The sequence below is a fragment of the Chelonoidis abingdonii genome, chromosome 2, assembly GCF_003597395.2.
Source record: "Chelonoidis abingdonii isolate Lonesome George chromosome 2, CheloAbing_2.0, whole genome shotgun sequence".
In the NCBI taxonomy this organism is placed as follows: Eukaryota; Metazoa; Chordata; order Testudines; family Testudinidae; genus Chelonoidis; species Chelonoidis abingdonii.
The window spans coordinates 64,537,025-64,563,106 of NC_133770.1; the positions used below are offsets into that span (position 1 = coordinate 64,537,025).

The 26,082-nt window shown below is 39.8% G+C and overlaps 1 protein-coding gene across 4 annotated transcripts in view; it reads right to left on the reverse strand.

Annotated features, from left to right (window-relative positions):
* The window catches only part of TRA2A (transformer 2 alpha homolog), a 57,567-nt gene that overhangs the window by 16,316 nt on the left and 15,169 nt on the right, over window positions 1–26,082 (reverse strand). The window contains exons 2-5 of one of the 4 annotated variants that reach the window (XM_032773877.2): window positions 19,538–19,671; window positions 14,455–14,626; window positions 9,863–9,925; window positions 2,617–2,805 (exon numbers count right to left, since the gene is read on the reverse strand). In XM_032773877.2, the coding sequence (XP_032629768.1) occupies window positions 2,617–2,805; window positions 9,863–9,925; window positions 14,455–14,626; window positions 19,538–19,671 (558 nt within the window). Of the gene's footprint in view, window positions 1–2,616; window positions 2,806–9,862; window positions 9,926–14,454; window positions 14,627–19,537; window positions 19,672–19,950; window positions 20,263–26,082 lie in introns of all 4 variants that reach the window. The other 3 variants (XM_075062404.1, XM_032773878.2, XM_032773879.2) reach the window with 3 other exon arrangements.

The following is a 26,082-nucleotide window of genomic DNA, read 5'->3' on the forward strand; positions in this document are numbered from 1 at the left end:
CCTCTCTCTCAAGACCTATCTGAAGTCTGACAGAAAAATTCAAGATGTCCACAGACATTAATTATATGTAATTTCATACTGCCTATGAGATGTACTCATGTACCAGGACCCCACTGTGACAGCCGCTTCATAAACACAGAACTAAAAAGAAGGTTCCTGCCCAAGGAGCTTACAATCTAGTTGTACAACAAGAGACAGAGGGTTTCAAAAAAGAGCACAGGGAAGCAATTAAATAATATTGGCCAGCCTCATTGGCTACTGGTGTGCTGAGATCTTAACCCAACTGTTGTCAAGTTTTTTGGGTGCATCATGGCATAGGAGAGTATTAAGGAGGTATCTGAAGGAGAACACTGAAGTGGTTTTGCAGATGTTTACAGGAAGCTTCTCCCAAGCAGGAGGGGCAGCATGGGAGAAAGCATGAAGGTCCTTGTTTGAAAATCTAACATGTGGGTAATGGAGGCTAGTATCATGAGCCAATCAGAGGTGGGAGTCAACATCTTGATACTTAATGAGAAATTATACAGTGGGGCTACTAAGTGATGTGGAGTTTGGTTGTTACCATCTATGATATTTTTACTTAAGTAGAGGGAGACTGGATAGCATATGGAGAGATGGCAGTTATGTGTACTCTGAGACATGCTGAATGGACCCAAATTCTGCAGTGATTCTGGTCTCTGTAACCAGTTACTCAGTAGCAGAAAACACAGCTACTAAATAACTTTAAAGCTGATCAGCTTTGCCAGGGTCACATTAAAAGCCCAAAGGAATCTTAGTGAATTTCAGACATGTCACAGTGCACATGAACCTGATAATGGTCCAAAGAAACACTTGTTTATTCTGGACTAGTTCATGAAAGACTAAAGCATAGCTGTTTACATGGATCACTTTAAGGGACACATGCTGGCATGCATGACTTCTACATATGGCAAGTAATTCCCCAAACCTATGTAAAATAGTGCTCTTCTTCCAGTTACTTCAGCCGAACTGGCGAAGAAGAGGGAGCACGGTCTAGTACAGTGGATATGAACTGTTCCCACCGAAGATCCAATCAAATCACACTTCTTACTGCAATCCAAAATCCCAGAAAAATTTGTGGGCACAAAGAAGTGCAAATATGGGCTCCACAACAAGAAACTGGACCTCAGTTTGGAGACTGGGGGCAATGTGTTAAGGTGCTGATAATAACTATGAATTCCTCCATTCCCCAACTTCCTTCCATCCAACTGTTTCAAGTTATTGTGGAATAACAGAGTGAAGTAACTACAAGAAAAAGAAAGTTTCTCTCTTCCTCACTCCTAAAAGCTGCAGCCTTTGATAGCTTTCTTCCTAGCTCACATTCTTGTCATATGAGTGCTTAACAAAAAAACATTAACTAACTGATGTTATACACCCACGAGGTAGGTTCATTTTACTGCAATTCCTGAATCTATTATCTCCATTTTACAATCAGAAAACTTAACCTGCAAATTACTCATCTGTAGTTACACTAGAAATCTGTGGCAGAACCAGGTACGGAATCCAGATCTCTCAAATCCCAGTCCAATGTTAACCACTAACCCACCCTTCTTCCTCTTTATCAAAATCTCTTCTACCTTAGCAAAGGAATTTTTTTTTTTTTCCTTGGCCCCTGGAGTGCAACCAATCTGGTAGCTACTCCCTCATGACCCACTTGGGGGGAGAGTAGAGGAGGTGTCACATTCCAGCATTTGAGAAACTGATTTAATGGAAGAAGCAATGGCTGCAAACTTGAAACTGCTGATTTGGTGTCTATTTTTCTTCATTTTGACAGAGCACTGTTTAGAAAAACTGGAGATACAGTATCTTTAATTGAGGTGCCCTCACAGCCATAGAAGTTTCAATACAATTTCCTATCTAGGAAGAAGTAACAACACACCTCTTTTTAAAAAAGACACTGCTTTTCTATGGTGTTCTGTACCCCTTGTGCAAAAATCAATTTAGATTCTTGGTTTCCATTCTTTCCTCCTCAATTGACCGTATCATGGATGGAGAATGATCAAACCCAGCAGCAAGGTGCGTCACAAATGTTTTGCATTGATTAGTAACCCACTGACCAATAAAGGTGCACAGTGATGAGTCAAAGTAATCTGTCGAAATCTTGTTCCTTAAAATAATGACGACAGACAAAAGCTCAAGACTATGTGAGAGAAAACAATGGTATTTCTCATGATTCTGACAGATAAGAGACTGCTCAGGGAAGAGAAGTAACTTTTTAAAGGCAGATGTTTAAAAAGTTTCATAACATTAAAAAAATCTATGCCCCTTTAAAGATTTTATTTCCATTTTGTAATAGATGTATTGAGGCAAACAGGGCTTGCACTAGTGGGTAGTTATGGTTGTGTTAATGGACGTATACTGATTGCACTTCACAGCTGTCAAGCCCAATGTTTGCTTAAACAGTATATTTGTATATAAAATTGCAGTTTTATAAACACTAAAACATTACTTCTCATGAATTTGACCAATGTACTATTTAGACAGTGATTTTCAGCATTTATGAGATTCACAAAATAAAGAATTTAAACGTATAAAAATGTGAAGCTTTTTACAAATGTAATAAAAATGAACTACAGTCAAGAGCAATAAACATGAATTTACCTCTTTAGAATCATCTATTCTCTCAAAATAAACAAAAGCGAATCCTCTTGATCGTCCAGTCCGCTGATCATAAACCACATTGACGCCACTCAAAGGTCCATAACGGGAAAAGACTTCACGCAAGTCTCGCTCAGTGGTATACAAACTGAGGCCAAACACTCCAAGGCATGTGTTAGGATCTGGATTAGCCTGTTAAAACAAAAAAGTTCAAAATATATTCCATTAAAATGTTATGACTATCATATCAGCCTACTATTTGTTTTCCTGGTTATTCAAAGCTTAGCACTTCAACCTTAATGAACTAAAAGATATTTTCAAAAATCAAACTTATTTTTTTTGATAAAATCTATTACAGCAAATTAAATATTAGCAAGCGATGCTGAGTTCACAGTACTGGAAACTGAAGCCCTTTGTTCCCCTACAGAACAAGTATAACGTAGACAGCTGCTCCGGAAGCTTTCCGATACTGCCCCTCACTAATATGCTACTGACCTGATTTGGAAGGACAGACACTAGTGGTCAGAGTAGCACTACTCTCCATTCAGATTCCATCCTTGACATCTCTGCAGGGACTGGAATATCATTTAACACTCTATTCATGAATATTTAGCATAGCGGTGCATGAATTCCTAATTTATCTTTGCTAGATATGGACATCTCAAGCATTAGTATATCTGTAATCTTCTCCAAAGATTGTGACTATTGCTGTCATTCCCCCCCAACAATAGTTTTATGTCTGTAAATAAAAGGCTCAATTTAGGTTCCTAAGGTGCATCTCTGTCCTATTCCTCTAAACAGACCAAGATCACAAGCTCATTTTATCTAGATAGTATAGATGTGAACTATTTTAAAGGGACCTTGGCACTCCAAAACCAGTAGGACCACAGTTCTGCAGCAAGATGCCAGGATTCTTACATGGTAGACTGGAAATTCTTTGGCACCTTCATTTCAATTGAATGTTACTACTTTTACTTTACCTACTTTTAAAAAATATAACATTGACCCACACACAATCAGTACAGTACTTTTTATTACATTTATTTTATGTTGTCCCCACATTTTCATTTTTTGATATGCTGGATATTTTAGTTTTAATACAATGCATTGTAGAAACTTTTGGCACATTCGGAACTGTCGGAAGCACTTTAGGACTGTGGGATTAATTGCAGTAGCTGAATGTTTCAGCTACAATTATTAGCAGTGAAAGTTAATAAGGTTGAAATTTATTTAATCATTTTTAGATAGAACAATGAAGTGAATGGGGCAGTTCACACCTTTCAGAACTATGGTTTCAGATTTTCCAGCCACAAAAAGTGCACTGGTTTACATGTTCCTGATCCCTGGAGCTGTGAAGAAAATTACATTCAATTTTTCATTTTGGAGCATAATTCCACAGCCATGGAATAATTCACTGACATTTTCAGTGACCACTAACTTGATGCAAGTCATTGACTTACATAAAAAAGTGTAATTTCATTCCTTAATTCCCTAAGGGATCTCATATCTATCTCTACAATTGGCATGAACCTCTTATTCATGTCAGTTATTCTAAAAGAAACACTCCTTGTGACAATGTGTGGGCCCTGTGCAATTTGAAATGAGGTTTCCATCCTGTTTAAGTGAATAAAGCCACTTTAAATTTAAAAATCAAACATCTGTATGATAATTTTGTTCTTGTCATTGTTAGAATTTAAAATTACTAACTAAAATTTTAGTGAGAACATTCTTTTGTACCTTCAGTTGGTTTACTTTATTCAATAATGTCAAATGCACAGTTTGAATTATTTCTGTTTGTGTAAATCTTATACAATAAAAGTGAAAGTTTAAAAAGAAAAATGTGATTGTACATGCTATAAAAATTGACAGGGGATTCCTGGAAAGATATGAGTTCCAGAACTACTACTTTAATTGACCAGATCACAAACTGATGGTGTTTCTTTAAGCTTCTCATGAATAAAGCATTTTCTACCTGTTTATAATTTACAAAGCTTAAAATTTTCAGTGTCTGAGTGTAAGCTCATTTACAATATTATACCGAAATATTTATAATTCATGTGAGAACTGATACAGACACAGATTTAAAAGCCAGAACGGACCCTCATAATAATCTAATCTTACCACCCGAACATCGCAAACCACAGAATCTCACTCACTCCTGAGTTACTGAAGTCCTCAGATATTCATTTAAAGACTTCAAGTTACAGGGAATCAAACATTTACTCTAGTTCAAATCAGCAAGTGATCCATGCCCCATGCTGCAGATGAAGGCTAAAAATCCTGTCACGCTCACCTGGGGGAAATTCCTTCCTGACCCCAAATATGGCAACTGGTTAGGCCCTGAGGATGTCTACAAGGCCCAACAGCCAGATACCTGGGAAAGAATTCCCTGTAGTAACACAGAACCCTCCCCAGCTAGCGTCCCATCTCAGACTGCTGGGGATAACTGGTACTAGCAATAGCAGAAGGGCCACTGCAGGCTATCGTTATACCATCCCCTCCGTCAACTTATTAAGCCAAGTCTTGAAATAAGTTAGGTTTTTTGCCCCTCACTATTCCCCTTGGAAGGCTGTTCCAGAACTTCACTCTTCTGATGGTTAAAAACCTGTGTCTAATTTCAGACCTAAGCCTATTTATGGCCAGTTTATATCCATTTGTTTCTGTGACAACAATGACCCTTAAAGGCCTCCTCTCCTTCCCCAGTGTTCATCCCTTTGATATATTTACAGAGAGCAATCATAGCTCCCCTCAGCCTTCATTTTGTTAGGCTAAACAAGCCAAGCTCCATAGGTCTCCTCTAGCAAGGCAGTTTCTCCACTTCTCTCATCATACTAGTAGCCCTTCTCTGCATCTGTTTCCAGTCTGAATTCATCTTAAACATCAGAGTCCAAAACTGCACACTGTAACCAGATGGTCTCGCCAGTACCCTTGCACAATGGTAATTCCATAGCTCTACTGGAAATATTTCATCTGATGCAGCCTAGCACTAGCCTTTTTCATGGCCGCATCACACAGATCACAGGATGACTGAGCTGCCAATCAGTATACCCAGGTCTGTCTTCTCCTCAGTTGCTTCCAATGGTAAATCCTCAGTTTACAGCAAAAATTCTTGTAATTAGTCCCTGAAGTGCATGAGCTTGCACTTTGCAATATTAAATTTAATTCCATTTCCATTACTTCAGTTTTCAAGGTCATCCAAATCTTTTTGCATGTCCTCCTCAGTACTGACAATATGTCCCCACTGCATCATTCAGTTTTTATTAGCACTCACTTTTTGTATCAAGGTCATTAACAAAGATGTTAAAATAAGCTTGGTCCCAAAACCAATCCCTGAGGAACTCCACTATAACCTCCCTCCAACCTGCTAGTTCACCTTTCAGCATGTCCTGTTGTAGTTTCCTCTTTATTTAATCAGTTCCTTACCAATCTTTTGATTCTCATATTAATCCCCATTTTCTTCAATTTAACTAATAATTTCCCACCTAGAACTGTAACAAATGTTTTACTGAAATCCAGGTAGATTAGATTACTACATGCCGTCATGTAATGGCAGACAGCTTAAACGGGGACAAGTTTTTAAAGTGCTTTAATAAAATGAGTGAACTGAAGTGCCTTGCATTAAATGAAGATATTAATACAATAAGCATCACAGAAACTTGATGAAATAAGGATAATACGTGGGACACAGTAATACCAGGGTACAAAATATACTGGAAGGCCAGAACAGGTTGTGCCAGTGGGGGAATGGCACTGTGTGTGAAAGCATAGAATGAAGTGCAATCTTAAATGAACCAAACAGTACCACAGAATCTCTATGGCTAGTAAATCCATGCTCAAATAATAGAAGTATAGCAGCAGGGATATATTACCAACCACCTGACCAGAATGGTGATAGTGACTATGAAATTCTCAGGGAGATTAAGAGGCTATTAAAATAAACTCAACAACAGGGGATTTCAACTATCCCCATATTGACTAGGTACATGTCACCTCAGGACAGGATACAGAGATAAAAGTTTCTTGACACTTTAAATCAGGGGTGGGCAAACTTTTTGGCCTGAGGGCCACATCTGAGTATGGAAATTGTATGATGGGCCATGAATGCTCTCAAAATTGGGGGTTGGGATGTGGGAGGGGGTGAAGGCTCTGGGGTGGAGCCAGAAATGAGGAGTTCAGGGTGCAGGAGGGGATTCTGAGCTGGGGCAGAGGGTTGGGGTAAGGTCACTGGCTGGGGGTGCAGGAGAATTTTCTGGGCTGGGACCTAGGGGTTCGGAGGGCAGGACGGGGATCAGGGCTGGGGCAGGGGGTTGGGGCACAGGCTCTGGGCGGCACTTACCTCAAGCAGCTTCTGGAAGCAGCGGCATGACCCCCTCCGGCTCCTAAGCAGAGGTGCGACCAGGCATCTTTGCACGCTGCCAATGGCTGCAGTTACTGGCCAATGGGACCTGTGGGGGCAGCACTTGGGGTCGGGGCAGCATGTGGAGCCCCCTGGCTGCCCATTTGCGTAGGAACTGGAAGTGGGACATACAGCTGCTTCTAGGAGCCACACAGAGGCATAGCAAACGTGGAGCAGGGCAAGCCACAGACTCCACTTCCCAGCAGGAGCTTGACGGCCTGATTAAAACATCTGAAGGGCTGTAGTTTGCCAATCCCTACCTTAAATGACTGGAACCCACCAGAGGAGAAGCAATTCTTGATTTAGTCTTAAGTAGAGCACAGGATCAGGTCCGAGAGGTGAATATAGCTGGACCGCTTGGTAATAGTGACCATAGTATAATTAATTTAACATGCCTATGGTGGGAAAAACACCATAGCAGCCCAACACTGTAGTATTTAATTTCAGAAAGGGGGAGTAAACAAAAATGAGGTTAACAGAAATGAAAAGGTACATCCCCAAAAGTAAAATCCCTGCAAGCTGCATGCAAACTTCTTAAAGATACCATAACACAGACTCAACTTAAATGTATACTCCAAATTAAAACACCTTGTAAGAGAACCAAAAAAGCCACTATAGCTAAAAGATAAAGTAAAAAGCAGTGGGAGGCAAAAAGGCATCCTTTAAAAAGTAGAAGTTAAATCCTAGTGAGGAAAATAAAAAGGAACAAACTCTAGCAAAGGAAGTGTAAAGAAATAATTAGGAAGGCCAAAAAAGAATTTGAAGAACAGCTAGCCAAAGACTCAAAAAGTAATAGTAAAAAAATTTTAAGCACAGCAGAAGCAGGAAGCCTGCTAAACAACCAGTGGGGCCACTGAATGATCAAATGATAAAGGAGCACTCAAGGAGGCAAAAGGCCATTGTGGAGAAACTAAATGAATTCTTTTCATCGGTCTTCACAGCTGAGGATGTGAGAGAGATTCCCAAACATGAACCATTCTTTTTAGGTGACAAATATGAGGAACTGTCCCAGACTGACCTGTCATCAGGAGGTGGTTTTGGAACAAACTGATAAATTAAACAATAAGTTACCAGGACCAGATGGTATTCACCCAAAAATTCTGAAAGAAGTCAAACGTGAAATTGGAGGACTACTAACTGCCATCTGTAACTGGTTAAAAGATAGGAAACAAAGTTAAGAATAAATGGTCAGTTTTCAGAATGAAGAGAGGTAAATAGTGGTGTCCCCCAGGGGGCGATACTGGGCCCAGTCCTATTGAACATATTAATAAATGATCTGGGAAAAGGGGTAAATAGTGAGGTGGCAAAATCTGCAGATTATACAAAACTACTCAAGATAATTAAGTCCCAGGCAGATTGTGAAGAGCTACAAAAGGATCTCTTAAAACTGGGTGACTGGGCAACAAAATGGCAAATGAAATTCAATGTTGATAAATGCAAAGTAATGCACATTGGAAAACATAATCCCAACTATACATATAAAATGTACCACTCAAAAAAGATCTTGGGCGTCATTGTGGATAGTTCTCTGAAAACATCCACTCAATGTGCAGCGGCAGTCAAAAAAGCAAACAGAACATTGGGAATCATTAAGAAAGAGATAGATGACAGAAAATATATATAATCCTTTGTATGCCCACATCTTGAATATTGCGTGCAGGTGTGGTCACCCAGTCTAAAAAGAAAAAAAATATTGGAATTGGAAAAAGATTCAGAAAAGGGCAATAAAAATGATTAGGGGTATGGAACAGCTGCCGCATGAGGAGAGGTCAGTGAGACTGGGACTTTTCAGCCTGGAAACAAGACGACTAAGGAGGAATATGACAGAGGTCTATAAAATCATGATTGGTGTGGACAAAGTAAATAAGCGTTATTTACTCCTCAAAACACACGAACTAGGGCTCACCAAATGAAAACAACAGGCAGCAGGTTTAAAACAAACAAAAGGAAGTATTTCTTCACACAACGCACAGTCAACCTGTGGAACTCTGCCAGAGGATGTTGTGAAGAACAAGACTAACAGGGTTCAAAAAAGAACTAGATAAGTTCATGGAGGACAGGTGAAACAATGGCTGTTAGCCAGGATGGGCAACAAGTGATGGATCACTTGATGATTACCTATTCTGTTCATTCCCTCTGGGACACCTGGCACTGGCCACTGTCAGAAGACAGGATAGTGGGACAGATGGACCTTTGGTCTGACCCAGTATGGCCGTTCTTATGTTCCTTCTATTTAGAAAAACCGGTTATCTTCTCAAAGAAAGATCAGGTTGGTCTGGCCTCAGCTATTATTTGTAAAACTACGTTGCTTTTTTATTCCAATTACCATTTACCTCTATGTCTTTAATTACGCTCTTTCAAAATTTGTTTGAAGACCTTGCATACATTTGAAGTCAAACAGGCCTGTAGTTTCTCAAGTTACTCCGCCCCTCCCCCTTTCTTAAATATAGGCACTTTGTCTATAATTCTCCAGTCACATGGTATGACAGCTGAGCTTATGGATTCATTTAAAATTCTTGCTATTGACTAGCAATTTCAAGAGCCAGTTCCTGTAATATTCTTGGATAGAGATTAGCCTGGCCCCTCGATTTGATCTCATTAAGTTGTTTTGAGTTTGGCCTCCCTCTACAATGTGGTAGTTTCTACTTCCATATCCTCATTCCCATCAGCAACCGTATCCCTCCCCCAAGCACTTCATTATCCTTATTAAAAACTGAGGCAAAGTATTTGTTTAGATTTTGGGCCATACTTAATATTATTTTAACCTCCACCCTGTCATCAGTGTTTAGCAGTCCCACTTGTTTTCTTTTTGTTTATATGGCTAAAGAACCTTTTACTATTGATTTTAATTACCTTTGTAAGGCCCAGCTCTGCTTGACTTTTGGCACGTCTCACTTTATCACTATGGTTTCTGACCTACATTGTTGGATCAAGGAAAATTGTTCATTCTCTCACATAGACAAATAAATGCAAAACAAGTCTATTCAAAGTATTTAATGGGAGATATGAAGAAATATTTAGACCCATTCGTAAAGTTAAACAGAAGAAAAAAATGCGTCAAAAATGCACGTCATGTACAATTACAGGAGTAACTGGTGGTAATCTCTATATTTCCGTTTCTTTACGCTTTCCATTGTATCAGATTCTTGTAATTTTTTCCAGAAGCTATAACACCTACACTGTTCACAGCAGGCTTTTGCAGTTTGGCAACTAGAATGCCCTTGGGTAGAGAAGTCCCTTTAATCCCATGAAATTCCTTTCAGCTTTAGCAGAGTTATAAACAGTTAAAATAATTTCCCTTCTTTCATTAACATTCCTCAGGAAAAGTCTGTCTGCATGCCAAAATATTAACAGAACACATTCTAATGAACCAGGCTGCCACAGCATACGATGTATTAGGAACACCTGGGCCCTACCAGAGCGACTCCAGTAATGGGTTTATAGAAGGAGCTAGACCAGGCCCCCTAATTCTCCAACCACATCACATGGGTAGAGCCCTGCAAATCTGCAGATATCCGCAAACCATGTCTGTGGATTGGACACAGAAACAAACACTGGATTCTGAGGCCATGATCTAGGTCGATTGCCATCAGCCTGCCTTTGCGGCCATCATATTGGGGAGGAGCTCCCTCAGCTCAGGGGGCAATTGGGAAGGGAGTGGAGATAATCAAATCAGGATCCCCCACCTACAGCACTGACTGCACATGGCACCTGCAGCCCATTCCTGCTTTCGGATAACTGTCTCCTCCTGCTGCCGGTTAATATGGTCAGTTCTCAAGTAGTAGAAATTTTGCTGCACTGCTGAGGGTTGAGGTCTCAAACTTTCTTGATTATCCGTTATGGTGATTGTTACAGCCCGCTTTATATTTTTCCCTTTAACAAACCTAGGGAAGTGCAATACAAAAAACTGCTTCAAAAGAAAATTGTTTAGATTACGAAACCAAGAATGCAGAAGTTAAGAATGTCCAGATTTACAGTTGCCTGTGCAATCGCATTTGCACAATCTTTAATCAAATCCTCCCCACATCCCAAGACACCTACCTCATTTAGTCCACACACTGTATGCACAAGGGGGAAAAATTTAGGTTGCATGGGCAACTGTGAATCTGACACTCCCCAACTTTCAAGTTCTTTGCTTTGTAATCTAAATAATTAAGTGCAGATTTTTTTAAAATGTAATTTCATTGGGTGTTTGTTAAAATACTTTTAAACCTTAAATAACCTTTTTAAATGCATTTTTGTATGCATTCTACACATATATATACTACTCAAGTGTGAGTGCCTAAAAAATTACCACGTTGTACACATGTTCTAGGCTGGATTTTATACCTAAAATATTGTATTGTGCAAACTAATAAATGAAATGGGTATACTGCCATATGCAAAATGCTTTCCTCACTTGCACCTTTTAAAATATTTTAAGCTAGCGAGGGGTCAATAGCCACTTTTGATATGGAGAAATGTACTGTCTTATTTTGGACTGAAGTTAGCTACCATGGTTACATAAACTAATGTATTTCCCAAGTTGCGCAATTTAGACTGCTTATTGCTAACTCCAACAATAATGTAAAGAACACCTAATCAGACAAACTGAAGGCAAATGAAATCAGGATCATCAATTTGGAACATCCTGATCATTTCTACCAAATTGGTGGTGATCAGAATCAGAGCCTCTGAACTTAGTTTCTTCAGGACACAATGGATCAGAGAGAAAAAAGTGCATCTTATATGAACTTCCTAAAGGATCAGGAGTTGTCCAACCCCCTTTTTCTTTGTAGTAAGTGGATAGCAGGGCAGCGTTGGTATTCTTAGTAGTCACAAATAGATTTGGAGGAAAAGCTCGTTTCAACTTTCATTCCCCCGCCAGTAAAGACTTAAATCATCCATTTTAATTGGATTGAGCCTGCTGGCTTGGTAAATCATCTCACGCAATACCAAATGGCATATTGCCCAGCCCATCAGTATCATAGGTTCTTGTTCCTGGTGTCATCAGTCTTGTGGGACAGATTCTGTCTTGAAGGAGAGTCAAGATCCTATGGGCAAGCTTGCCACAGAATAGATTAGGCATACGCCGGTCACTGTAGCGCTCCATGTTCCAGTTGTATCTTGCTTCTGCTGGCAGAGCTACGGAAGTGCTGAAGTTAAGAGTACTTGAGTCACTAAAGTAACTGTCAACAGGAGCGGAGAGACAGAGGATTACTGATAGCAGGGGCTCTGCTGTGGGCTAAAAGCCTATACAAGAGATAGAGCTACTTGCAACAACATAAAGAGCAGCACCTCAGATTTCAACTGACAGGTTCCTTCCAGAAACTAAAGTCAGACAGGCACTGATGACTCTTGATCATGATCAAAGTGATCCATCAAAATGTATGATAAAAAAATAAACCTTATCCAATTCACATTTACGTCAATGCTTGATATTCCACAGACATTTTTGAGTACTTTGCCTTTTTGTTATTTCCTTTGATCCAGAATGGCTTCACTACTTTATTCAATGTTTCAGTCTCGTTTTGCCATGCTCAATCTGGGTAATTTGAACAAGGATGCCAACTCCTCCTTTGCATCAATTACACTGTTTAAGCATTTTTTCTCCTGAAGTTCAGCCTAAGTTTTACCTGGCTCCATTTCATTCCATAATTTCCAGTTATTCCTCCCCATATTAAGCAATTTCCTCTTTATTCTTGACACCCTTAATTATTTGTGTTTGTTACAGCATGCCTTTAGTAGTTTTTTTTTTTTTTTTTTTTAAGCTTAAAACATATTTCTTCTAGCTTTTCTTCATGGGTAAGCCCCTCTATATCTACTGCTACCTGTACTGCCCTTCTGTAAATCTCCTATTTGCACATAGTATCCCAAAGACAGCTCAACCATTGCTATTACCTTTCTAATATGTGACACAGAGAGCTAGGTATAACAATAACTATGCCACTGTATAATAGGTTACAATCCCCAATACAGGAGGGATTCATTTAACATTGCCTCCCATCACCATATTATGGGAGAAACCTTTCACATAAAACCAATGGGAATGGTGAAATCCCTACTGGTTTTGATGACATCTCTGGTACTTGTCCATGTATAGAAAAAATTCTACTTGGGCATTTTGTTTTCAATTTTTTAGATTTTATAAATTACTTTTTTGGAAACTGTAGGAGTTTTATCTGGGCTGGAGGAGGATGAGGGGGAATCTGTGTTGTGAGCGTCTCTCATGGTGGAAAGACCTTTTTGAAGAGGAATGATTTGCAGCATCTTTCCTAAAGTAGCAGCAGAATTTACTCTTGCCTCTCCCTTCAACCCTCATTTAAGATGATTAGCATGTTTCCTAAAATTCATTATCAATTCCAGCCAATTTTTCTAAGTGATATAAACACATTCTCAATATTTTATGTGTATACAACTCCATTTGGCATTGTCATCTGCAAATTTAATTAATTCTTCAATAGATCATTCATAAAATATGCTAAAATCAATTCCTACACTGACATTTCAAGAACTCCTACTAAACAGTTAATTCAGACAAGATGTTCAAGTCAAATAAGATGCAGAATTACTCGTTACATCCTGTCATCTTTTAATCCTTTTAATATTGTATTTGCCCAACAGAGTGAAATTTTATTAGATAAAAATTAATCTGAAGCATAGTCAAGTATGTCAGAGAAGTCTAGATATCTTTCATAGGAAATAATGTCTAAGGTTTAAGCAGAGAACCAGGAATCATGATCCTATCCTACCAACATAATGTCTAATCTTAGGTAAATAATTTTAATCCCTCTATTATTCCCCCTTGCACATTTTTAAAACAGGGGTTTGGTTTGTTTGTAAAGTGAGATACTTAGATATTGCTTTTCATAAGTATACATAATAAACTAATGTTTACACTGTAGCCAAATAAAAGTGTAGTTTATTTCAAAAAAATTAAAACAATGTTTATTCTTCAAAAATCCATGCCACTTTTAGTCATCAAACACCAACAGATTTGTTCCCCTAACATGCTATCATGCTGCAGATGGGACTTTGGGGCAAGGCTAGATTCTTTACTCCTCTGGCTGGAACCATTACATAGGCAGATTCCTGCATTATGTTTCCACATCCCATCCAGACAAAGCACTTAACTGAACTGATTAACTCCATATGCACCAAGACATGAGCCCACAGAGCACCTCCTTCACCAAGAAGGCACAAGAAATGCACTCTAATCATAGCCCTTCTTTACTTAGGCATGAATAGTCAATCCAGGAATCTCTTACTCCTTCAGTCAGTCTTAGAGGCAGACATCTCCTGGAGGTTCTCTTGCCTTATTCATCCACTTCAACTAAGAAAACATAATAAATTCATAAGCATTTTAAAAAAACCTAGCCTCCCTTATGATGTAAAGAATAAACTCCCTGTGGACATTTCTATCAGTTATTTATTTAAAATACTCATCCTTGATTAATACCACATACTCTGCTGCCAGTGTGCCTTCTTCGGTTAGACATTGGAGAATGACTGCGGCTCCTTCGGCGACGATATTCGGGCGTGTACGATCTGCTTCGAGATCGTCTCCTATGGGAATGAGAATGAGAATGGGACCTGGAGCGAGTGTAACGTCTGTGAGAATGTCTTCTCGATCTGGACCTTCAGTGAAGAAAAAAATTTTCAGGTGTATACACGTGTGAAATACATGCAACAAATTAAAAAAATTACTTGTCCCTAAAGAAAAGTTCACAAATTCACTATCACCACACACACAAATTACATTTAAAATATTGTTTAAATTCTACTTCTTAATGTAACTATAGATTGACAATTGCAGATCTGTAGTAGTTTAAAATTGCATTGAGACTGATCAGTAATGTGATTCAAACTCACACAGCAAGTACACTTTTGACATGTGAACTAGAATATATTTTAAATTAAAGAGATTTTTAAGCTTACACACACAGCATGTTAATATAAAATGACACCTATAACATGCAGTGATATGGAAGCCTAATGTACTATGTTTTAAGAAACAGTCTTACATCAGCAGGGAGATGAACAGATCTAGCAGAGCTTTTCTGTCTAATTTCTATGATTGAGGTAAGCCTAGGCTCAACAGTAATACAAAATTAAGGCCAGAAGGATCATGCTAGTTTCAGATCAGTAGGTTGTTCTTCACATCATTCACACATGTCCAGCTGTTCTCAGTAAAATGGTACAAAACTGTTACAAATTATGTTGTTTCACACACAAGTATCATAGTCACAGGTAGGGTACAACCCTCACTGCCTAACAGTCCAAGAAAAACATACTGCAACAGCCAAAGAATGCCTGACAATTTGCATGGTTCAATTCATGGTTTTTTGGCATTCATATCATTCATGCTCCTTATGAAACCTATGCTCTAACACCTCACAACTACCTGCAAGTCAGAGGACCTGCAAAGTTTTGGCAAACCACAGAAATTATTGTCTGACAGTAATAATGAAGAAACCAGTGTGGTATGATTTGAAGTATTTGATTTCATTCTTTACTCCAGTCTCTGGTGTAGAAACTCTGAAGTAGAGGGGAAGAGGAAAGATAGTGGAACACCCACAAGGACAATCATCTTGAAGTCATCTCAGTTACTGCACAGGGCCAGTAACCTCCTCCTCCTCAAGGATTGTTCCTTTGGGTGCTCCACTTTAGGTGACTGTAGAGCAGTGCCTGTTGATGGAAGGGAGGGGCTTTGGAGTTGCAGTGGTACAGCGTCTGATGAGTGCAGCTCTGTGACATAATGCTGGGTGAATGTTTGGACTGATGCCCAGGTTGCTAGCTTTGCAGATGTACATAATAGGCACACTGTTAAGGAAGGCTACTGATGTGAAGAATGCTCTGTTGGAGTGTGTATGGGTCCCCGGGGGGGTTGTAGATATTGATGGCAAAAGTCAATGCAGTTGGGAGATCCACTTCCACAGCCTTTGTTTGGATCTGGCATCACCTGTAGATCCTTCCGTGATGGAAAGAAATAACTTTGGTAACTTCCTGAAAGACATTGTCCTTTTAATGTAAAAAGCTAGTGCCCTTCGGACACCCAGGATATCAAGTGTTTGTTTCCATGAGGTTTTGGGAAGAATGATGGGAGATGGATGGGTTCATTCAAATGTAATGATGAAACTATTTTAGGTAGGAATTTGGGATGTGGTCATAGGGTAACTTTTTCAAAAATTTTGTGTATGGGGAATGTGCCATGAGGGTCTTCAGTTCTTCTGCTTGTCAGGCAGATCTGATAGCAACAAGGATGTCCACCTTCACTGAAAGATGGAAAAGTGAACAGGTCACTAATGGGTCAAAAGGGGCCCCCATAAGGCATTGCAGCACCCGCCTGAGGTCTCAGGATGGAATAGTGGCTCATATTATAGATTAAAGATTAGAAACACCATTGAGGAAGCATTTTAGTGGTAGGGTGGGAAAACATCAAGAACGTGTCCACTCTGTGAAGGAATGCCGTGATTGCTGTGAGATGTACTCTGATCGAGCTCAATGAGACACCAAATTTCCTTGAGATCTAGTAAGTAATCCAATGCCACTGGTAAAGGAGAGGTAGTTGCCATTTTTTGCCTATTCTGGCATCATGTATAGAATCTTTTCCATTTGTGAAGGTAGGTATATTGTGTAGTCAGGGCTGGCCTTAAGGAAAATGGCGCCCTGTGCCAACTTATATTTTGCCCCCCCCCCCCCCCCGGGTGTGACGCTTCCCCCACTGCCCCAGGTATGAGATGGTTTACCTCCTGTCATAGTAGGTGTTGATGAGAAGGATCCCTAATGAGGGACAGAGAGAGTGGGTAGAGAGGATGGAGGCAAATTGGACAGAATAGCCAGTCTCGATGATTTCCTGTACCCATTTACCTGACATGATGGGTCTCCACGCTGGGTGGAATGGAGTCAGACGGTCTCTGAATGAATGGATTGTGTTGGATGGTTCCAGCAATAGAAAATGTTGGCGGTATCTCTAGTCCTCAACCAAATCCTTGAAACCACTGTTTAGAAGGAGGCTGTTGGGTTGTAAGGGGCTGAGAACAGAGTGGTCTCTGTGGGTCATATTGCCTTTGAGGTTGGATGTAGGGTGTAGATCTTGTTCTTTATGCCAAATAATACTTCGTTTTTTCTTTTGAGAAGGTACATAAATGCTCAACGATCTGAGAGTCACACTGGAATCTTCTAACGTGTGAAGAGACTCATCAATCTTGGCTGCCAACAGCTTTGGGTCCTCAAACTGGAGATCCTCGAAGGTAGATTGTACCTCTGGGAAAAAACAGAGAAGTGGAGGCAGGAAACTTGTCACATGACTATGGCTGTGGCGATGGCATGTGTTGCCCTGTCCAGAGAGGCTTGTCAGACTGTTCAAGTGAGAAGGTGGCCCTCCGACAAGGTTGCTTTGAATTGCTGTTCTTTAGTCCTCAGGGAGATGATCCATACATTCAAGATATTTTTCAATAATTTGTGTAATTGTATTTGGCCATCAGTGCCTCGTAATTGACAATCCTGAATTGTAGGGTCACTGAGAAGTAGGCCTTATGCCCAAAGACGTCTAACCACTTCCAATCCCTATCATACGGGGTGGTTCTAGAGTAGGGTGATCAGCTAGCAAGTGTGAAAAATTGGAAAAGGAGGTGGGGGAGAAGGGAATAGGAGCCTATATAAGAAAAAGCCCCAAATATCAGGACTATCCCTATAAAATTGGGACATCTGGTCACCCTAGTGATGTTGCCTGCCCTGCTCATTCACAGCCTCTACCGCCGGAAAGTTTGATGTGGGATGGGAAAACAAAAATTCCGTTCCCTGGAAGGGGACATAGTATTTTTTGTCCACTCTCTTACAAGCGGCTAGAATTGTTGCCAGGGTCTGCAGGATCGTCTTGGCCGTGTCCATGAGAGCCTCGTTTATTGGTAGGGCAATCTCAGAAGAGGCTGAAGTCTGAAGGATGTCCAACAACTTATGTTGGGACTCCGCAGCTTGTTCCAGTGGAATTTCTAATAAATCTGTGATTCTCTTAAATAGTTCTCGCATGATAGCTTCATCCAGACAGGAGGATGAAAAACTGGTACCTGGAGTGACTCTCGATCTGAAGTCACCTCCAGTTCCTCAACTGCCTCTTCCGGAGGTTCAGAGAGTACAGGAACAAAGGGTGATGAGGAATGCCTCACCCTCTGTGTGTGTTAACTGGGAGGCTGACAGTGTTGGCAGTACACTGCCCATGAGTCCCAACAAGACCATTGTGGCGGGAATGGCAACAGTGGCAGCATTCATGGGTGTCTATACCATCCCTGAGTTACAAGTATGAGTTGGTACTCCTGTTGTAGTGGACCTGGTCTGATGGGGGTAGACAAGGAGTGGTGGGAGGAGATTTCCCCTTCATCATCATTAGCCTCATTGCTGGATAAAAGAGGAGCTGATCTGGCTAGTGTGGTAAGTTGGCACTGTACCAAGCATACTGGAGTAAGGTCAGTACTCAGAAGTGGAGATTCTGGTGCTGACGAGACTAAATTGCTGCGGTACAGAGCACTGATACCAAGGAAGGTATTGTCGGTGGTACCAGCACCTTTATTGCAGTTGTCGGTGCCGAGGACCTTGCACTATGCACTGCGTAGGCAGGAGGTAGTGCCATAGATTGTAGTGGTGCCAAGCTGCTTAGTGCCACATTTGATCAGCTTTAGCACGTACCGAGGCACAGATTTTCCCCGTTTTTACCTTTTTCTGAGCCAGCCCTCTTCGGGTCATTTGCTCGCACAGTATCGAGTGGTCCCACTACCTTAGAGATGGATGGTCTTGGTGCGGTCAACACTGATGTGTCTGAGAGGCCGGAGAAAGTCTCTTTTTGGCAGCTTCCTGAGACAGGGAAGGTGGAGCCTGTTTCTGTGTCGCTTTTTTGGGGAAGTGCTCTTTCCTCTGAGAGGGTGGTGGGGAGAGTCGGTTATGCCCTTTAGAATAAGGTTCTCCCATAAGGGAGGGTTACTATATTACACCAAGGGGTATACTAATAACTGAAACTTAAACCCCTAAGATAAGGAAGAATTATTAATTTTTTAAAGAAAATCAGGGAAAAGATAGAGCAGTTAACTATGAACTAACTAAATGGGTTATACATTGGTACTCCGTGAGACAAGGACAGCGCATGTGAGACCCAACCAGGCACTGATACTAAAAATCTCTGATTCCAAGCACAGGCATGCAGATTCACCTAAAGAACCCACAGGAACACTCCTCAAAGAAGAACATGGTGCTGTCTGAAAAAGCACTACATTAAAGTGCACTAGGGAATTTAGTGCAGACCAGCACGGCCCAATTAATGCCCAACATGTTAAGCAACAGTCTACATTACTGCTTCATGTAGAAAAGACTTCAGATACAAGTAACCATTTCTGGTGTTTTTCCACTGTTTACTGGGTGTAACAGATTTCTGTATTGGAGAGTTTTAATGTGTTTCTTGGTCGAAACTGAAAATCAGAAGCTCTAGGTATCTTACATCATACCCACGGATATATGATGCAGAATTAATTTTTTTTTTTTATCAAAATCAGTACATACCTGGATTTTGACCTTGACCGGGAGTGCGATTCAGAATGTTTGGACGCCCTCGATGGACTACGAGATCCTGACCTGCTCTCCGATTTTACACGAGCAGGACTCCCAGCTGGAGATTTTGACTGGGAGCGAGACTCCTAACAAAAAAGATAGTATTACAAATGGCACTGGTCACATAAATGCCTAACTCCTAACATTTAAAGTACCGTAATTATATTATTTTGATTGCTCCTGAAAGACAAATGGTTAGGCAATACCCTCCAGAACAAATTTCAGTCTGTTAACCCACTGTTAATATTGTATGCTTTCCTCAAATAATTCCCTACTTGAACCAGATCACCAATTCTCTATTAACTAAGTAATCATGCAAATTCATCTACAACTTGATCATACAGACACTGGAACATAAACCATACATTTACTTAACCTAGGACCCATTCATTCTTCCAGATTCTTTTAATTCTACTTCACTCTTGCTTTCTACTTTTCTTCATTCTTCATTGAGTTTTTCATTTTTCATACTTCGTGTATTCTTCCCCAATTCAAACAATTCATTATAGCCTTAAAAAAACATTCAAGTGCTTCTATCTGACCAATCTTCTGTTCAATTTTTTCCCCCATTCAATTTTAATTTTCTGATCTTTAATACTTTTCATTAGCCTTCTTTTATCTTGATTTATCTTCCACAATCTTGGAAAAAACTCTTCAATTTCTTCACGAACATTAACCTTAATGGAAAAAGAACATTTAGTATATTTAAGCACTAGGGATTATAAAACTCTGCTGGAGTTCAGAATGTTATCTATCAAAATTGAAAAGCCAGCAGGTAAAGTGCAAGTAACTATTTTATAAAAACATTTTTTTTTAAAAAAAAAATCTTTAAAATTGTATTATTTCTAGGTTCTGACAATGAGTTAACTGATTTTCTCAAAATGTTTCAAAACTGCCCTCCTCCCCTTTCAAATTACAGAATTATCCTTATTTTTTAGAATTTCTACAAGATACAAACATGTACTAAAAACTTAATCTGCACAAATATATTAAGATGTTCTGATATAAAATAGTTTTCCTAATATTAAATGTTCACTTTGATATCAAATACCTAAAATGCTAGTCTTGTAATAAGCTCTTATTAAGCCATGTTTAGCTCAACAGAATGTTAAAGCACCACTTCCCAATCAAAAAAAATTCTATGCACATAGGTACATACAGTGCTCAAACTAAACCTAAAGTGAATGAATGTCTAAATTTTCTTCTCTTCCTTATTGCTATCCTATTTCCCTTGAGTATTAAAGCCATATTTAAAATAAAATGTGTATTTAGTACAAAGCAACCCATGAAGGGTCATTTTTACTTGCATGAACACACACAAGAGAAATAGCCAGGAAAACAAGCAAACAGAACAGGATAGGATTCTCCCTCCCCCCCACATACTACTTTTTTCCAGGGAGCGTGGCCATATGTGGCTTAAATTTGCTTTAAGTAATTCTAAATGTTTAGATATGGAGAAGTATTAAATATACACAAAATTTAGCAAGATTTCCCCCAACTTTCAAGTTTTCAAGAACCTTTCAAGTTCTACTGAGCCTCATAACATGTAACCTGAGCAAGCTTCCCCAACGTACCTCAACAAGAATTCAAGAGAAAGAAGGGAGAGCTACATTCAGAATGCTAACTATTCAGAATGCCCTCCGATGACTATAGGAGGCTTCCACAGAGATCACAAGGTGGTGGTGGCTTATGTACCTTTATTCTATTCCATGCCTTATTCTCACATCCAGAGCTCACTCAGAAAACATGCTCCCTTTCAGGCCCACAACTATTCCTGCCTTTTCTTTCTTTCTTTCCTATCCTCCTTACTCTATTTCTCTGCCCCTTTATTGTCTGAGAGCCTCCTCTATTCTTTTCTCTACACTTTATTCCCTGTAGCAATTCCCAACATCTACAGCAATCATTCCCACTGCCTTCCTCATCAAAAGTGATCAGCGATTAAAGTTAATTGCAGAAGTGTCACTGACATATCAAATTAAAAAGGGAAGGATGTGGCCCACAGGCTATATGTTTGACACTTCTAATATAAGAGGTTATAGTTCAGTATCCCTGTCCATTCAAACTTCAAACTCTGCTGACACTGCCAACATGGTTTCCAATTAATGTCATATTGACATGAATATATCTGCCAGATATTTGAAAGGAACCACCACCTCATTTCATACAGATCAGACTATAATCCATTTGTTTTATTTTTAAATTATTTCATAGACCTAGAGAATATCAGGGTTGGAAGGGTCCTCAGCAGGTCATCTAGTCCAACTCCCTGCTCTAGAACAGTTTAAACTCACAGAACAGTTCAACTGTTCCAATTTTCAAGTTGCAGTGAGAGCACAGGTCCTTACAAGTTTCAAACCTCTTCAATTTCATAACAATTGGTGATGTGGACTGCAGCTGAGGAGACAACTATTATCTATCAACAGGCTGCATGTCAATGCCAGGCATTCAGTTTTCTGATATAACAGAACATTACTCTCACAGAACTTCAAAGGGAGTATTAAAGGAATCTATATAATGGTTTTATGAGATAGTTTAAGGAAAGCAAGGCAGCTAAGAAAATATTTCCCTCTACTTATAGTCTTTTGCTGAATTAGAACAGGTTTCCAACCCCTGGTGAGTTACATAATACGAGATGAAGTCTTCTGCTGGGAAGGATTTTTTCCAGAAACCTCACCATTCCTACCTTCTTTCCCCAAACTCTCCTCTCCCCCTACCTCAAAAATCAATACGGCATCTTTAAAGTTTTATCATCTACAACGCAAACAGAGCAGACCTGATGGTTTCGTACACAAGCATTTTATAGGATGGATATAACCCACAAACCTCTTATATTATGCGTTGTCCTACAATATAACCCCTGTCCCAAGAAGTAAGATTTTTCCTTAGCACATAATCTTCAACGAATGGGGAAAAAAATCTCCTAGGATTATTTGAATTTTCTATGCAGTCACTAGGTTATAAAAATGATAAAAAGCATGCCAAAAATAAGGGCTTGTCTACATTAGAGCAATCAGTTATTGCTCTTCAAACGGTCGTACAGCACTGATGGAAATACCAACACTTGAGTCCACACTCGCCTCCCCAACTGGTTTAAGTTTTGCCCTTGTATCCACATTCATCATGGCAAACCCTAAATGAATGTGGCCTTGCAGATCAAAAACCACCTGCATTGATTTGAATTCACATAAAGGCTGCCCTAAAATAAAGATGTGGACAGTTATCTTTGACTGCCACCTAAGCCAGCACATATCCTTACTTGCCAACTAAGAGTCCCTTCTCCACTGTCTTCATCCTTACAGTATATCCTGCTCCACAGAAATGCCACTGAGCCATGCCCTCCGGCCTGTTCTTGAAGGTCCTCAATTTGTGACAAACCACCAGTTAGGGTTCTATTTCTTAAACACCATTAACCTTCCAACCCACTGCCACCATTGGACAGAACACCTACACTAATGCCTCCCCCTCTGTCTGCTACTCAATGAGTCATTAATGGTTCATCAGTCAATCCTCTTGCTCTAACAAACTACAGGTAGTTTGTTACAGTGAATGCTTCAGACATCAATCCACAGATGATTCTCCAGCTCAAGAGGCAGCAAGAAGAACACAACTACTAGCTGCGCTCCTTATAGTACCTTAAGTACCAGATTCTCCCTAACACTCCAAAGCTAACAGAGCACCTTGACCAACTCCACTCTCCCTGTGGCAGGCCCACATTATGGCTGACATTCTCACTCTGATGAACCAAAAGCAAGCAGTGGCACAGTTAGAGCAGGGGACATTACTGGAGGTGAGTGGACAAGCTACAGAGTACAGTTTCAGCTAATGATCTACAGGTGCTTCAACAGATGAAGACATGCAGAACCACAAGTATTTCTAAAGGATACAGGAGGGCTCTTCTGAGAAGAGAGGAAACCAGAAGCGGAGAGAGGGCCCACCAAGGGCAGAGAGGGAAAACTCACAATCAACAAATTGAAGACCATTCACGAGCTGAGGATATTGTAATCTCCGACAGGTATCGGTTAACAGGGCACCGTCCACATTGCTACACAATTGGTTGAACTATGGAGTTTATCCTTACAAATTTCAGATAAGCTACACTGACTGTTGCCTTCCCAATAATCCATGTTATTTTCTCCAGTACAGATAAGGCTTTAAAACAAGCTTTCAGAGTACTTAAACTATCCCACTGAATCTTTTGCAAGGTTTTTAAAAAAAATGCTCTTTCAAAGTTCCTGGGGTGGGCAAGAGAATGAGGTAAGGCAAAAAGGGGAGGAAAAAAAGCCTTGAGGGATGGGGTATTTATGCCCCCTCACTGACCACTTGAACATCTCCAAAGTGTGTCAGAATGAGTCTGTCAAATGAATATTAATGGATCCCATTTCTGAGATAAGATATTAAAAAAGATAAAATAGGGCATAGCAGTGTGTGCATGAAAAGTAGAATAGGGAAGGAAAAACAATTCCATGGAATTTCACTATGGCTATGTCTCATAATAACCCCATCTCTCACCCTCCTCCCCCGCATGCCAAAATACAGTATGCTTGATTTGGTTAAAAAGAAAACATACATATTACACGCAGAACAAATGAAATCAGTCTCAGACTTCTCTGCAGCTAACATTTCACTTGTAAGAGCTGCACATACATCAAGGTTTTATCTGATGTAACGTCATGTGAATTCCATTTTCACCACCTCAGACACACTTAAAACGTCCACTGAGCCAGCCTTGCCTACGCTATTATTCTCAAAGTCCTTCCCTACTGCAAGAAATAGCATAAGTAGCGAAGTAAGATTGACAGTTCTGATTATATATAATGCTATTCTATTCTTACTTAGCCAGGAAAGAGTACCACCACAGGCTGGGCCTGTACTGTATGAGCCTTTATTGTTGGAGAGTATCAGCAGGCTCAGCCCTAGACAAGAGACAGGGATAAGCACAAGGATGTGGGGTGCTCTCCAGCAAGTGATGCAAGCCAAGTCAACTGAAGGAGAAACATCAGTGGTCTGGAGCCAATGGAAGGACAATCCTATGTACTTCCCGGGGAGTTTCACCAGACGCTTCCCCAAGACAGATAGATAAAAAGGAAACACTAGAAAATAAAGAGGGAGTGAAGAGAAACACAGCCCTTTAAAAGGAAAGGAAAAATAAAAAGGGAGATGGATGACCAGAAAAGGAGATTTTAAGGAATGTATTGATAGCAGCCTGAGTCTGTAGGATAAAACATCAACAGGGTAACAGCTAACACATGAGTCCCTTCAGTGACAGTTATTTACTCAGGGATCAATTGGAATATCTTGCCACAGAATACGGCCAACTTTGCTTTAAATGGAGAAACAGATCTCTTAATGGTTACTTTTTTTTCTTATACCCTGTCAAGAGCGTGACAAATCAAAATGTAAGACTGTAAATTGTACAATGTGATCTGTATATTAAGGTGTCTATGTATGAGTAATTCAACACATATGGGAGAAAGATGAATTGCTGCTAAAAAAGATAATTTGCCAACTATACCGTCCAACAGAAAATATACTGATAAACAGATTCAACTCATAATGTTAATGAGTTACATGATTATCAATAGATAACCCTTACCCTTCAGTGTTCAAAAAATTAACTGGAGCTAAAAGGGCTTTGAAAATACTCATATTTACGGTTATAACCAAAAAGAGAAGTTCTGTGCTCTATTAAGGGTTTATTTAGGTGAGTATTTTTGCAGAAGGATTGTTTTCAAGTACTCCTCTATAAGGTAGGGAAGACAGGAACAAATCTCCTTTTCTGAAACCTAAGAGTCCTGCTGTCTACCATGGCATGAATAGCAGTCTAGCAGTAACTACCAGCATTACGCAATAACAAGACGAAAAGCCAAAGGGAACAAACATTTAACAACAAAAAGTTACCCTCGTTTTTCATACTCTTATAGACTCAGACCATGGGATTATCAGAGCATCTCCCAAAGAACTGCTGGACTACTCATGTGTGAAAACTGTCATTGCCATCTCCAAAAGCTGCAACAAAATACACCCATACTGTATTCCTCTAAAAATTCTTGTTGGGAGTGTCTAGTCTCTACTGAGGCAGTAGACTGCCCTTGGAGAATATGTTCTGACCCCAACCAAAGGTTACAGATACAGCCTTCCCTAAAATTATCTTTGAGCCAATGAGAGGACTGCAAAGAGAATAGATGACCAGATTTCCTTAACCTGTATGTTTTTAAGATATATCTGCAAAGTATTCTTTTCAAGCCAATACTCCTTTCACAATTTCTCTGATCCAGCAAAGCACATAAGTAACCATACTGACTTCAATGAGACTGCTCAGGTGCTTAAAGCTACATAAGTGCTTAAGCACTTTTTTGGACTATGGTCAATGTTAGGATTTATACAAAGTAGGAAAAGATCTCAATTAAAATCAAAGGTACTGACAAACTTAGGAAGATGAGAAAAAAGATCTGACTGCTACTTTGACCTGGTGAAAAACTGAACAGGCATATCTTGTA